General features: G+C 43.7%; 1 protein-coding gene across 1 annotated transcript in view; it reads right to left on the bottom strand.

The window, feature by feature from the left end:
- The window catches only part of PARP1 (poly(ADP-ribose) polymerase 1), a 244,306-nt gene that overhangs the window by 193,207 nt on the left and 34,877 nt on the right, over positions 1-16,222 (bottom strand). The window contains exons 3-4 of the mRNA XM_033939243.1: positions 9,524-9,642; positions 7,209-7,423 (exon numbers count right to left, since the gene is read on the bottom strand). Coding sequence (XP_033795134.1) covers positions 7,209-7,423; positions 9,524-9,642 — 334 coding nt within the window. The remainder of the gene's footprint in view (positions 1-7,208; positions 7,424-9,523; positions 9,643-16,222) is intronic.

The following is a 16,222-nucleotide window of genomic DNA, read 5'->3' as shown; positions in this document are numbered from 1 at the left end:
GTAGAGCTCGACACGATTTACAGTAGGAGAAATAGGAAGGAACTACAACAGAGGGTTAGAGGTAGAAGTGTGAAGAAAATTTAGAGGACTTGGGATGCCAAGATATAAGAGTTTCCTTGATTCCTAAATTGGAGGGAGACTTACATTTTTTGAGAAAAACCAGGTTTTCAGATGTTTGCGGAAAACTTGGAGAGAGCTCAAGTTCCAAAGAGGGGAGGTAAGGTTTTTCCAGAGCTCAGTGATTTTGAAGTGGAGGGAGGTCCCTAGCTTTCCTGTGTTGGAAATGCCTTTTAGCGAGGGGAAGGATAGTTTTAATTTGTGGGAGGATCTGGTGGTATTAGGGTTTGAGGAATTCCAAGCAAGAGGGATAAAGGGAGGGAGGATACCATATAGAATTTTGAAAGTTAAACAGGCGCATTTATAGTGGACCCTGGCGATTATCGGAAGCCAGTGGAGCTTGGCCAGGAGCGGGGAGACATGGTCAAATTTACTTTTAGCGAAGATGAGCTTGGCTGCGGCATTCTGAATCCGTTGGAGTCTGTGGAGGTTTTTCTTAGTTAGGCTTAAGTAGATAGAGTTGCAATAGTCCAATCTGGTGAGGATGATGGATTGGACATGGAGGGTAAAATGTTTTTGATGGAAGCAGGATCTAACTTTCCTCAGCATGTGAAGGCTGAAAAAGCATTTTTTTACCAAGGATTGGAGGTGGTCATTGAAGGACAATGTGGAATCAATGATGATGCCCAAGACCTTGCTCGAAAACTCAAGCTGCAGAGAGGAGCCAGAGGGTAGTGGGATGGAGGTGGGTAGGTGATCTAGTTTTGGACCGAGCCAAAGAAGTCTTGTTTTGGACTCATTCAATTTCATTTGCACAGTGTGGGCCCAGGATTGTAGGTTCATTATATAAGAGGATATGTTCTTAGACAGGTCGGTGAGGTTCGAATCAGTCTCGAGGAGGACGAGGATGTCGTCTGCATAAGTGTAAATTGTTTCAAGGGGGTTAGGTGGAGGAGTTTTAGGGAGGACATATAGATGTTGAAAAGGATAGGGGATAGTGGAGAGCCTTGCGGGACTCCACAATTCGGTTTCCAGGGGGAGGATGAGGTGCCATTCATGTTAACAATGTAAGAACGAGAGCGTACTGGGCTATGGTGCGCCCTCACCTGGAGCGTCCATCACTGGTCGCCGTACATGAAGAAAGACACGGTACTACTCAAAAGGGTCCAGAGAAGAGCGACTAAGATGGTTAAGGGACTGGAGGAGTTGCCGTACAGCGAAAGATTACAGAAACTGGGCCTCTTCTCCCTCGAATAGAGGAGATTGAGAGGGGACTTGATCAAAACATTCAAGGTACTAAAGGGAACAGACTTAGTAGTTAAGGACAGGTTGTACACCCTCTCCAAGGTAGGGAGAACGAGAGAGCACTCTCTAAAATTGAAAGGGAATAGATTCCGTACGAACATAAAGTTCTTCTTCATCCAGAGAGTGGTGGAAAACTGGAACGCTCTTCCGGAGTCTGTCATAGGGGAGAACATCCTTCAGGGATTCAAGACAATGTTAGACAAGTTCCTGCTGAACCAGAACATACGCAGGTAAGGGTAATCTGTTAGGGCAATGGTCTTTGACCTAAGGGCCGCCGCAGGAGCAGACTGCTGGGCACGATGGACCACTGGGCTTACCCAGCAGCAACAATTCTTACGTTCTTATAAGAAGAGAAGGCGATACTCAAGAGGTTGATCTTTCTAGACCTGTTGTGTGCATACACTCTGTTCTGCAAGTTTGTTTCCAAGAATCAACATCCTATGAACGCACTGGTATTGGCCATAACCTCAATCAATGCATTACTGACTTTATGAGTCATTTTATGCCCACCCCTCTAAGCATCCCCATCCCTACAAGCTCTGCCTTAAATGCATAAGCCTCGAACACTAAGACAGTTTTATTAAATGTGCTATTCTACCCCCACCACCCATAACAGTCCAGTGGCGCACAGCCCTGCAATAGTCAACTCTGATCTCAGACTCGTGATTCAACTGTACAAGAGGGTGCGCTCACTGAGGTGCCTAAGTTCCAGTGTAACTGGGTTATCTACTTACTAAGTCAGGCACCTGCAGTTACACCAGCCATAAAGCTCACTTCAGTGCGACTGCCTAAATGTGGTAGGGACATGAGTAACACAGTAGTTGTTAAGTAACATAGTAACATTGTAGATGACGGCAGATAAAGACCCGAATGGTCCATCCAGTCTGCCCAACCTGATTCAATTAAAATTTTTTTTTTATTATTATTATTTTTTCTTCTTAGCTATTTCTGGGCAAGAATCCAAAGCTTTACCCAGTACTGTGCTTGGGTTCCAACTGCCGAAATATCTGTTAAGACTTACTCCAGCCCATCTACACCCTCCCAGCCATTGAAGCCCTCCCCTGCCCATCCTCCACCAAACGGCCATACACAGACACAGACCGTGCAAGTCTGCCCAGTAACTGCCCAGGCATGCTCCACCCTTGCAGAAGAGTGCTTAGAAGCCCTGCTAGCATTAACTGCTAGAATTCTAAATATTCACAAACATTAAGTAGTACATATATGTGGGTGCCTGGATTACAGAATGATATGTAGGAGCAGCCTAGCTCTGATTTCACGAGACATGAAATAATAGAAGCTTTTCTTCTCTCATTTTAGTGGACAGCTGGGTCACCTGGAGCATCACAGACCCTGATCAGCAGCTCTAAGCTCTGGAAATGGGCCATGCGACCGGAGTCCCTTCAAACGGCAGTTTCCAGACTCATCATTCTGCCTTACCAGCCCCCTCCATCAACATCCCATACACCGTTGTAGAAGTCGTCATTGCAGTACTCTCAAGTTTTGGCAATGCCCTGGTGTGTGTTGCAATACTCCAAGACAAAAAGCTGCGGACAGTGACCAACTGCTTTGTGATTTCGCTGGCCGCAGCAGATGCCTGTGTAGGGACCTTTGCCATTCCATGCGCTATTATGTCAGACATTGGCCTCCCACGGTACAACCTAAATCTTTGTCTGTTGATGTGGTCTCTGATCATCATGCTCACACAGTGCTCCATTTTTGGCCTTCTTGCTGTAGCTGTGGAGCGCTATGTGGCCATCTTCCTCCCACTCCGTTACAGTAGCATAATGACGCACCAAAGAGCAATAACCGTGATCATTCTCACCTGGGCCTTAGCTTTCCTCCTTGGGCTAGTGCCCATGATGGGATGGCACAAGCCTGTGCAAGACACAAACTACTGCTTCTTCATTCAGGTGGTAGACATGACTTACACGGTCTATTTTAACTTTCTCAGTTGCGCCTTGGTGCCACTTGCCATCATGTTCATTATCTATGCCCGAATCTTCATTGTGGTAAAAAAGCAGAGAGAGAGTCTTGTAGTCAGCGAGAGCCAATATACCAACGTGAAGAGAGAGGTGAAGACTGCCACATCCCTTTTCCTAGTGGTCTTCCTCTTCACAATCTGCTGGATACCCTTGCACATCACCAACTGCCTGATCCTCTTCTGTCCAGCATGCCAAATCCCAGTATCTCTCCTGCAGACAGTTATCATCCTATCCCATGCCAACTCTGCCATTAACCCAATTCTCTATGCCTACAAGACGAAATCCTTCAGAAATGCAGTAAAGATCAAGTTCCCACATAGGACCAATACTGTAAGATCAGAAGCACCCAACACCATCTCCTGCATCTATTCAAAATAGAATAAACCAACATATATGAGCATCAGAAAATCACATAGACAGTAGGGTAAGGGATGTGCTTTTATTTTGTTTGTTTCTCATTGCTCTTTAGTTGAGCAGCTACTCAGTGTTCAGACACCCTGGACCATCTAACCCAGTTGCCAAATTAGAATTTTATCTTTAAAAACAGAAATGAGCGATATGTCTGGCCCCTCAGCAAGTCTAAGAGGCAGCCAACAAACTCTGGAGGCCCCAGGCAGTTCACAAGACACCCCTCAAAGCCATTACGCTAAGGATATAATCACCTTCCCTTTTCAGAAGGTAATATAAGCACTGAATGTTTCAGGAATGGGGCTCAGGGAACCCAAGCTCTGATGGATGCGTCATGGAACAGTGTGCTCAGGCCCAAGGAAAATGAGGACTGCTGCTATTCTAGCAGCCCCTCTTGGTCCATGTGTGTGGTACCACAGGGACATAAAAGTCCCTCTCAAGTTTATTAAGAGTATTTTATGCTACTTATTCTATATCTGCTTTTCACCTAATGTGTGCGAGCAAAAACTAGCAAGAGACCACTTCAGGATAAATGATGAAAAAAGGGGCCTTCTCTTTGTATACTAAGGGAAAGGGGAAAGTTTCTAATCACTTTTCCTCTTTTTGTTTCTTCCAGGAGAATCCATTTCTGCAGTGCTTTTGCTTCTTGTGTTTGGACATCCGTTTCACTACCTGCTAACCCTCTCTCCTGCTGCTGGGATGGGGAGGCGGTCTCCACACCGTGGTTGACCAGGGGAAGGATGGAGTCCAAAAGCAGCAATAGTGTTCAAAGTACCAGCAGAAAGGACAACTTAATGGACATCACATTGCAGGATAAAACCCGTGCAACTGGTTGGAAGGGGTAAAAGCAAAGGCAAAAAACTGAAAGGCTGATATTAAGCCACAAATCATTTTTATGTGGAAACCCCAGACAATTCATGTAAGAGTTTTTCATATTAAAATGATAGACTGGCTTAATGAATCGGCCTCCAGATGCTGCATTTTAACAGGTATTATTGTAGTTAGCATATAAGTGTAAAACTCCTGCCCATATCACATGCATAAACACTGCAGAAAGTAATGTGTGAACCATAAAAATAAATTCAGCAATCACTGAAATGCTTTTGAAGCTTCCTTTCTCTACAATTAAATTACTCTGCACTACTGAATCCAGCTACACTGGCTCCAGGTAAAGAGCTTTTTTTCTGCAATTGTGGTGAATTTTTTTTTATTAAATTATTAAATAATAAACATACAGAGATCAAAAAGCCAAAAATATGAGGCAAATATTCCAGCGTGCTCAATATTCATTCTAACTACTAATCTGTTGACCATTTAAACGTGAAAGCTTATCTTCCATGTCATCAAAAAAGAAGCTTGTGAACAGCAGCGCATTCAAGTAAAAGAACATATTTATTGTTGTGGCTCACACATTACTTTCTGCAGTGTTTATGAATGTGATCCTGGCAGGAATTTTAAGATTTTTAAATATGCAAAATACAATAATATCTCGACTCCACCACGCTACAGACACTGGTCCCCTGGTCCACAACTGGGAACCTAACTTCGAAACTATCTCCCGTAACGACATTACAAGACACAATTTCCCTTCTATCTCCAACCTGGACCCCTGTCCACAACACCTCTTTGTAGCAGTGAAAGACACCTTTGTAAACGCCATCCTTCTTCTCATCAACACATCTCTACAACCAGGCGTAGTGCCTGCAAACTGGAAGTCAACGGTCAGCACACCAATTTTGAAAAAAACCCTGCTTGACCCCAACATGCCTGGCAACTTTAGACCTATCTCCAACCTACCTGTCATCCCCACGATTCTGGAAAAAATAGTGTTAAACCAATTACATTCCATCAACAAACAAGGCGCCCTCTCCGCCTTCCAATCTGGATTCAGGAAATTCCACGGTACTGAAACCATCCTTCTCGACATCATCGATGACTGCTAGAAACTCATGTTTAAGGGTAATGGTCGTCCTTCTGGTGCTGCTGATCTCAGCACAGCATTCGACACTATTGACCATCCTCTCCTCATTGACCAGCTCTCTGAAACTGGAATCAGAATCACTAAGCTACAATGATTCTCCTCTTTCCTGAATAACAAATCACAAAGCGTTTTGCTCAACAATGAGCTATCAAAACCAATCAAATACGGTGTTCCGCAGGGGGCTCTACTATCCCCCCTATTATTCAATATCTACATTAGACCTGTCCAAGACATAGCCCGCAAATATAAAATACAAGTTCACTCCTTCGCAGATGTCATCCAGCTGTACCTACCACTGGAAGCCCGTGACGTCCATATTGCAAAACGCCAAACTGCCTCTCAGAAATCCGTCAACAAATTACAACTAAACACCTCCAAGACAGAACTCCTTTGGATCCACAAAGAATGCTATAATCGTGCTCATCTCTTGCTGTGCTGGGACTCGACTACTGTAACTGCAAAAGACCAAGTGCACAGCCTAGGAATATTCCTTGACTGCAACCAGTCACTTTCTAATCACATCCTACTCACACTCCATATCGAGCCACTGGAATCAACTGCCACCGAAAACCAGATCCCTTGAAGGACTCCTCAATTTTAGAAAAGCAATTAAAAACATACCTCTTCACCTAAGCTCCTGCCCTTGACCCATGGACTACAAGAAAAGTATATTGGTACCAGAACCAGTAGGTGTCACGTAAGGAAAACATGTATTGTAAATTCTTGCACTGTAACTATAGCAAATCTAACCTGTAAACTATGTGTGTCAAATTAAATTAAAACTTTTACTGAAAAACTTTCACTGTAAACAGTAAACTGTCTATTACGTATATTAATATTAGACCCTCTTGTATGTGTCAAGTTAGGATAAAAACTTGTATTGTAAACTTGTACTGAAATTATGTTTAACCTGTAACCGATTCTGAGTTCTTTGGGGACAACAAGAGAGAAAACTAAGTAATTAACCTCAGCATAACCAAACTTGAGAAGGTCTTCTTTCTTATGACCTCCCCCTCTACAAAGTACAACTATGATATCCCTAACGGATTTTTATTTTTAAGTTTCCAGCATAAATTTGTCCTCTTATGCCTGGTAACATTTCCTATTAATTTCTAAGTTTCCAAGTTTTATCATATGACCAGCACAAATCTTTGTTCCCCCTAGCACATTCTTTCTTTTCCCTAGAGAATGACACAAGGACAGAATTTGTCCCCATCCCCGTGGGGTACCTTCCCTGTGTCCTTCTCTCTCAACCTCAGTCCTTCTACACCAGCATTCTTCAATGCTAGACTTGAGCGTCAGTGACTGGGCCCATTCAGACTCTGATTCTTCCCTCTCTCCTTAATAAAGAATGATAGGGATGGGAACCCGCGGTTAATTGCAGGGACAGGGACAAATTCTGTCCCTGTGTCATTCTCTGTTCTCAACTGGTCTGGTTTTCAGGGTGGAGTTCATGAAATCAAGCGCTCACAAACCTTTCAGTCTTGACAGTAGGCAGTTTCTTCTTCAGACCTTGTTTATCCTCTGCTGTCAGGGCAGGGAAGCCCTGAAACTGGCTGGCACTGAATGTTGGCAGGAAGCCCAGCTCTGCCCGCTGGTTGACAAAACAGTCCACATGGTACCAGTTATCAATCATTCCCAGCTGGGGCTTCTCAGGATTCAGCATCTTCTTTGAGATTCTGAGGTGGCTCTGAATTGGAACAAAAAGACATTTAAAAGCCTATCCTTAAAGTACAGCAGCTCAGGAAAAGGTTACATATGGTGCAAGTGCCAACTGCTATATTCTGCTAGCCCAGGGGTAGGCAATTCTGGTCCCCAAGAGCCACAGGCAGGTCAGGTTTTCAGAATCTCCACAATGAATATGTATGAGATGGATTTGCATGCACTGCCTCCTTGAGATGCAAATCTATCTCAGGCATATTTATTGTAGAGATCCTGAAAACCTGACCTGCCTGTGGCTCTCGGAGACTGGAATTGCCTACCCCTGGGTTAGCCATTGTACCTCATTGACAGTCAAAAATCCTGTTATTACACCCACCAAGAGCACACCAGGTCAAGTAGCAACAATATTAACTACTTGGTATCTTTAAAAACAATAAAATAAAAATGAAGCTCTTTTAAGTTACCATAAATAAAAAAATTAATTCCAAATAGGCCCCGAGTGAAGCCCTGGAATCATCCTCTGAGACTGGCACAAAATCACAACTTCATAGGCAGCTTTCAGACCATCCACATTTAGCCTAATTCATTCATCAACAGAGGAAGCTGGCAGCTGCTGGAATGCACTGTCACACAGGAGAGGGAAAACCACTACCTAGAAAATGCACTGCTGGACAGTGCCAGCTCACACATCTTGCTGCCTCAGCTCCACACATGCATGTACAAGCTAAAAGCCACTCCATACTCCACTGCCCCCCCAAAAAACAATTCTCAAACCAAAACACATTTTCTCCAGCATAAGATAGTAAGGGGCTAAAGGCCCCTAAAGCCTACCAAACTATCCTGATCCAACATGAAGGGTTCTCAACCCAGACCCTAGTACACACCCAGCAGTCGAGATTTCAGGACACCCCAAAGAAAATGTAAACCTATCTCATGCATATTCATTGTGGGTATCCCAAAAACCTGACCAGCTGGGTTGAGAACCCCTACCTACACCGGAGAGATCTCAGCAACTAGACTAATTCTGAACTCTTCTTAGGAAAAAATATCCCATGGCTCTACCTCCAAAAGAAAAGCTTACGAAGGCTCACAAAATCTCCTCCCCTCTTAAGAGAAAGCAGCATCTTAGATGCAAAGTACAGCCAAGCATTCTAGTAAAGAAATTGGAGCAGCTCCACAGAAAATTGACAGCAACACAACAGGGTTCAAAAAAGTTGCAAGAGATAGTGTAAGCATTGTACACAATTATGTTCCCCTTCCTCAGTTAAAGTGAAAGATGGCCTAAGGGATCAACAGGAAGGAGGAAAGACACTGACAAAGATGAGCAGACAACGCCAGGAGACAGTGGAAGAATGAGTAACAGCAGCTGCTCCCTCCGCTCAAGGAGACAGTGACAGCAGTGGCGTAGTGAGGGTGAGAGGTGCTCCCCCGTAGCATGTATGCCCACCCTCTAGTTGTTCACCGTCACAAGCAACAAGAACTTTAACATGCTCCTTACGACCCCGTTGGTTCTCCCTCTGACATCACTTCCTATACGCGGCACTCAGAAGTGATGCCAGTGGGAGAGACAACACGGTCCGGTCACGAGAAGCATGTTAAAAGTTGTTTCTCGCAGCAGTGAACAACTAGAGATACGGGGAAGGGAAGGGGAGGGGGGCACACGTGTGGCAAGAAGAGGAGGACGGGTTTATGTGTCGGGGCCCCTCCGGCACATCCTACTGGCTGGGCCTGCTCTGTTGCTTCCTTTAGAGCAGGGATGTCAAAGTCCCTCCTCGAGGGCCTCAATCGAGTCAGGTTTTCAGGATTTCCCCAATGAATATGCATGAGATCTATTTGCATGCACTGGATTGCAGCCCTCGAAGAGGGACTTTGACACCCCTGCTTTAGTGAAGCGAAGAGGAGCCCTGCACACTCTGTCCCAACTCGCTTGGCTTTCTGAATAGAAAGGCCTGGTGAACAGCAGAAGCAGCAGCAGCTTCTTGATATTCCCTTCGGCTTCCACACCCTGGCACATGACGAAAGTGACATGGCTACACATGTTGAGATTAACACGCTTACAGAGTGACAAGATCTGCAGAGAGTCTAAAAAGCATAACTATGCAAACATTCAGACATTTCTGCCCCTTACCTTTTCTATCTTCTGGACACATCCTTTGCAGGTGCTTCTGTTCGACTTGGCGTATTCCACGGCAAAACCGCCCAAGGTATTCGCTGCCTTGCCCCCTCCTTTCCGGCCACCCCCTGGCTCTGGAAAATCAAGAAAGAAAAATTTAGAAAGTATATCTCCTTCACTACTGCAGCAGGATGCCCTGTACCCTCCCAGTGAGCAATGTCAGAGCAAGTCACCTGACCTTGTGCATCCACTCAATCAATCAAAAACTCTTTCAAGCTTTTGGTTCAGGAACCCTGAAAGAACATGTGTAAGGAAGCACAAAGGGAAAACACTTCTTCATCAGGCAAGTGGTAAATACCCAAAACAGTGTACCAGCACATCGGTGGCATCCAGAACTGCTGCTGAAGTTAACCATCAATAGAACTCCTGCTTTTGTCTCATTTCAGCTTCTTGCATATGTTGTCATGATTTGATTGCCTTTTTCACATTAGAAAAACACCCAAACTTCTATTGATTAAAAAGCTTCAACACAGATGTATGAGGAAAAGAAGGGCCAGCAGCAGCAGCCTATCTTGTTTCCCGCAGCTAGCCGTGGGTAGCCTGCTGAAACGGTGGGGGGAAAAAAATAGTCACCACGGGTACAGGGAGAAAGTCATTCACCGCCCCATGGAGCGGTGAATGGCCTTGTCTCAGCAGTTAAGGGAGGGAGCGCACGCGGTCACCAATCGCATAGTCCAGCAGCCCCCTCTCTCCTTACTACTGATTGCCGCTGCTGCGCATGTCCATGCGGGCATCTCTCTCCCTGCCTTTGTGGTGATTTCAATTTTGTTTCTACAAGCAGCCGGAGCTTTGAAATCACGTGTGGTTGCCGGAAAGGTCTCCACTGACACTACTTCCTGTTTCCAGTTGCATCAGAGGAGACCTTTCTGGCAGCTATACACGACTTCAAAGCTCCGGCTGCTTGTAGAAACAAAATTGAAATTGCCACAAAGATAAGGGGAAGGGAGGGAGTGTGATGTTGCTATGTCAACAGATTTAAGACCAGTTTTTTGGACTTTATCTTTCTAAAACGCTTGCCAACCTGTCCTACATATCAGAAAAATAAAAGATTCACTTTCATTTATTCATTTTCAAAAGACTGTGCATATGGAGCTCTGGGCAGTGCTTCAAGAGTCAGTGTGGTAAGCCACAGACAGAATTCAGGAGCTAGTTGAATAGCGACCTTTTCCTGCTGGGAGATAGAGAATTCTGGATAAACAGGAGGAGTGCCAGCCAATAGGACCACCTGTTAATCAGTTTCTCTATCTCCGCCTGCTGGTAGATGTGGGCTATCCCATTGGTCTCTGGATTCATCTGCTGCTGTTGCTAGGGAATGATTATTATTTGCACAGTCCCATTTTTTTAAGCTTCTTAATGCAATAAAATGTCAGTTTGAGGGTCCTCCCATTCTACAAAATTGTCCCTTGATTTTGCTGGCACAAATTATTCCAACAGAGTGAAAGAACATGAAGTCATGTGTCACATTCTTACTTGAATGGCAGCTTCCAGGACACTAAGGATGAAAGGTTTTGTAAAGCAATTTTTTGGATAAAAGCATCCTATCAACAAAATGTAAATCTGATTGAATCAGGCAGTAGAGAGCCTTCATGTAGATCTGATCATCGTCACACAAGCGCACTGCTGTCTGCTGTGTTCATTACCGGGGACTTGGAGGGAGGGAGATGCCCGTTCGGACAGCGGGAGGGAGTGGGCTGCTGGACCACACAAAGGGTGCTGAAGGGGGGTGGAGAAAAGAACTGGGGAAGAGAGAATGGGGAGAAGACGCTGAAGGGAAATGGGGAAGAGAGAGATGCCAGACTATGGGGGGAATAGAAGGAAGAAGATTGGTGCCAGACCAATAGGGGGGTGGGAGTGGAGGGAGAGATGGAAGGGAGAGAGAAGGCAGACAGTGAATGGAACGCCTCAAAAAATTGGGATTGTTCACCCTCCAGAAGAGAAGGCAGCGAGGGGATATGATAGAGACTTTTAAAATACTAAAAGGTTTCGCCAAAATAGAGCAAGAAACTTCATTATTCACATTGTCAAAAGTGACTCGAACAAGAGGTCATGGACTGAAACTGAGGGGCGGTAGATTCAGGACTAATGTCAGGAAGTTCTGCTTCACAAAGAGAGTGGTGGACGCTTGGAATGCTCTCCCGGAGGAGGTTTTGACAGAGACCACCATTCTGGGATTCAAGGGCAAGTTGGATGCACACCTTTTTGCAAATCACATTGAGGGATATGGGTGAACAAGGTGTCCATTAGGGAACACCTAGCTTAGCCTCCGCGTGTGCGGGTCACCTGACAAGATGGACCTAAGGTCTGATCCGGTAAAGGCATTTCTTTTTTTTTATTATATTTTTATTATTTTCAACTTAAATTTCAAGTATTACACTTGTACAGAAAGCAGGAATAGAATGGATATCAAATACAATAGTAATATAATTCCTAAGTTAACAATTATACTATTTATGCTCAAGTCCACAAATTAAGATCCAAGAATTAAAGAAACTTGGCGAAGAAAAAAAAAAAAAAAAGAACAGTAATAATAACAGAAAACTGAGAGCTATAGCATTGAGATAGGGGTCACAATATCTAAATTATAGGGCTCAAAGATTGTTAACATTCAGACGAGACATAGCCACGAAGTTAGTCAGTTGTGATGGTTCAAAAAACACATATTTAAACGTATGATAATATACAATACACTTACACGGATGTCTCAAATAAAAAGTTGCCCCCAAAGATAAAACCCCAGGTTTCAAAAGAAGAAATTCACTGCGGCGCCTTTGCGTCTCCCGTGCCAGATCTGGGAACATTAATATTTTATAACCAAGAAAGCTTTTTTGTCTATTTTTAAAGTAAAGTTTTAACAACCATGTTTTGTCAATTGGCAAAGCTAAGGTGATAATCATAGTGACTGGTGATGCTAAATCCTTCTCAGATGTTTCTAAAACCTGTGAAATATTTAAAGGTTCTTGATCTGAAGATTTTACTTTTGGTTGTTGATTTTGTTCTTTATCAGGCAAGTAATAAACCCTTGAAAATGGTGGTAACGAGTCCTCGGATATCTCTAAATTTTCCATTAGATATCTCTTAAGCATATCTCTAGGTGTTACTAACTCGAGTCTTGGAAAATTAATTAACCTTAAATTATTGCTACGTGAGTTATTCTCAAGCATTTCAATCTTCTTCCTTAGGTTAATATTGTCTTTAACTAAGATCTCTTGAATTTGTTTCGATGATTCAATTTCTTTTTCTATTTTTTGAATTGATGAATTAGAAGTATTTGTTTCTTCTCTTAAGTTCTTCAGTTCCTTATCATGTTCCTGGAGCCCCGGGTCTCGGAAACATACAGGATCTCCTGAGGCGCATGCAAGAGGCCACAGCGACGTCGGATGGCGGCCCGCAGAGGACACAGGGAGGCGAACCCGTTGTGGATTCTCCTGGGCCCGATACCACGCTGAGCCCTGACGTTAGGGCACCGCCCCCGCAGCCCCAGACGACCAGCTCTCCCAGGGGCGGGGAAACCCCGGATTCAATGGTTTTCTCCTCTCCAGAGGCAAGGAAGGATTTACTGGAGAGCTTGGAGGTTGGGGCCCACTCTTCCAGGGCCCCCATGGAGATGTCTGGGGGAACACCATCTCAATCTGAGGGGGAAGGACAGAAGACTCCCCTCGAAGGACTAAGTAATACAGATAGAAGTCGGGAAGATTTAAACCTCCATTTATCTTAGAGGCACGTAATTTAGCCAAAGCTATGCGAGGTTGTTTGTTATTCCATAGAAAACAAGATAGTTTTTTATTAATCCAAGAGAAAAAAGATTGTTTGCAAAATAAAGGTAACATGGTTAAGATGTATACTATTCGTGGCATCAAATTCATTTTTATAGAGGCTAAGCGGCCCCACCAGGATAAGAATAAGGGAGACCAATTGGATAAAGTTTTTTTGAATAAGCATTTTAATTTTTGACAAGTTTGTATCCATAACATGGGTGGGGTCTTTATGGATCATTATACCCAAATATTTGACAGGAGCGTCCTTCCAAAGAAATGGGAGATGCGAGATGTCTGCCTGGAAAATAGAGTCATTCAAGGGAAAGAGTACAGATTTCTCCCAATTAACTAAATAACCAGAAAGATATGAATATTCCTTAATAAGTGTGATAAGTATTGGAAGAGAGATCGTGGGATTTTGAATAAAGAGGAGAACATCATCCGCGTATGCGGCAAGTTTGATTTGACGGTGGCCAGCAAGTATACCCTCAATGCCATCGTCTTGGCAAATAGCCGAAAGAAGGGGTTCTAAGGCGAGATTAAATAACAGTGGGGAGAGAGGACACCCCTGACGAGATCCTCGATGTAAAGGGAATTTATTTGAAAGGAGCCTGTTGGTTATGGCGAGCGGACGCACGGGGTAAGAGCTCCTCCACGCCAGCACTTGTTATAACGATTACCGACGTTATTCCGCATATAAATTCGGTCCCACCGGCTAGCGATATCCTTCCCACATGCCACCGACTAAAGCTGACAAAGCCGACTCCGCTGTGATTCAACCAAGCGGAAAACGGCCTAAGACCGATATGCACTCTCCTGACAAGATGGCGGCGAAGCACGAGGAATCCCAAATCGATACTCTCATCAAAGAAATGCGCTCTTTCAAGCGCATTATGCAGGAACAGGTTGACGCAACTAAATTGGTGAGGGCAGAGATCGAGGCTCTAAACGACCAATTTGTAGACGCCAGACATCGCCTCGATGCCCTGGAAGAAACGACTCAAACGCTTACCACTAAATGCTCACTGTTAGAGAAGCACGACAAACAGATCCTGGCACTGCAAAGAGACCTGGAAGATTTATCAAACCGAGGTAGGCGCAGTAATATACGTCTCATCGGAATCCCTGAATCAACGGAGGGTTCTGACATGATATCTTTCCTATCTGATTTCTTACCTAAAACACTGGGTCTCACATTCACCCCCCCGCTGGAATTTGAGAGGGCACATCGGGTTCCTTCTCACCTCTCCACGCTGTCTGCTAAGCCCAGGCCCATAGTGGTGAAACTGCTGAGATTTCAACACGCCTTACAACTTATAAATGCGTCAAAATCCCATCCACAACTTCTTTATCAAGGTAAAAAATTCTTCATCGTACCTGATCTTGCCAAGACCACCGCACTCAAAAGAAAGGAATTTCTCTCATATCGCCAACAACTGAAAGATCTTGGAGCCAAATATGGCCTCATGTATCCGGCCAGAATGAAGGTGACATACAAAAATCACACTACCTCATATTTGGAGCCAGCGGACCTAAAATCCTTCCTAGAGTCAATTCACATTGACATGACCTGAATTGTGGAAATATGAACTCTGTGACTACCTTGATATCCTCATGTTTTATGATATAATGGAATGACAATAGGTCATTTTTCACATTGGCCTGGAGCGGTTCAGTGGTTCTCCCACTTATTGCTGTTTGAACTATCCACATGTGAATGCTTTACTCCATAGCAATGCCTTGTGTGTGTTATGATGTCTCTTATCTCTGTCATTTTTTTTATTTCTTCTTGTTTTGTTCAGTAGTCCTACTATGCTATGATATGCTTCTAATTATGTCTGCTTTTAATGATAATCAACTGTACCTGACTCAATTAGCAATGCTTATTTCCTCTTATGGCTGATCTCCATATCATATCCTTTAATGTCAATGGGCTTAATCATCCCATAAAAAGAAAAAAGATTGCTAATTACTTACTGCCAAGCATCCAGATGTTATCTTTCTTCAAGAGACGCACCTTCTCTCTGGACCAGCTCTCAAATTACTTTTACAGGGATATTCCTCTCACATGTTTTCTCCTGCCCCTAACAAAAAACAGAATGGAGTTTCCATTTTCTTTAAATCCGGTGTTCCCCTCACTATCTTATCACAAAAAGCAGATACAGAGGGCAGGTGGTGTTTGGCCCACGTTGCGTTGCATTCGGAGGAATATGTATTTTTAAATATATATGCTCCTGTTTCAGATCATCCAGAATTTTTTAGAAACATTCAATCTGTACTTCTTGAATTCTCTACCAAATCCTTAATCATTGGCGGAGACTTCAATCAAATACAGGATTTGGTTCTAGACAGATCCTCTTCATGCAAACCTTCTCAATCCAAGACCTATACAGAAATACATAATCTCATTAATAATTTTTCCCTCCTTGATCCTTGATTTTTAACCCCAAAGGCAAAGAATTCACACATTATTCTGCACCACATAATACCTATACTAGAATAGATTACTTTCTCATCTCTTCACATCTCACTCAGTGCATATCTAATACTTCTATTCAATCTATTAGTCTCACTGATCATGCTCCGGTCACTTTGTCTCTTTTCATCTCTCCTTCATCAAAATCACACCCCTCTTGGAGACTTAATAATCATCTCCTGCTAGATGACGACATAATGGAGAAAGTTAGATTGTTTACAATAGAATTTTTTGATATTAACACCAAAGACCCTGAGGTGTGCCCGTCCATTATATGGGAAGCATATAAAGCTACATTACGTGGAGAATTAATTAAGTTGTCTGCCTGGAAAAAGAAACTCACTCAACAGAAAGAAAGAGAACTAGAATCCTCCATTAAACAATTAGAACTCCAACATATGTCTAATCACATTCATGACCCCT

Source organism: Geotrypetes seraphini, chromosome 3 (genome assembly GCF_902459505.1).
Source record: "Geotrypetes seraphini chromosome 3, aGeoSer1.1, whole genome shotgun sequence".
Classification (NCBI taxonomy): Eukaryota; Metazoa; Chordata; class Amphibia; order Gymnophiona; family Dermophiidae; genus Geotrypetes; species Geotrypetes seraphini.
The sequence above is the reverse complement of the archived record's forward strand: the minus strand, read 5'-3'. Positions and strand labels throughout refer to the sequence as shown.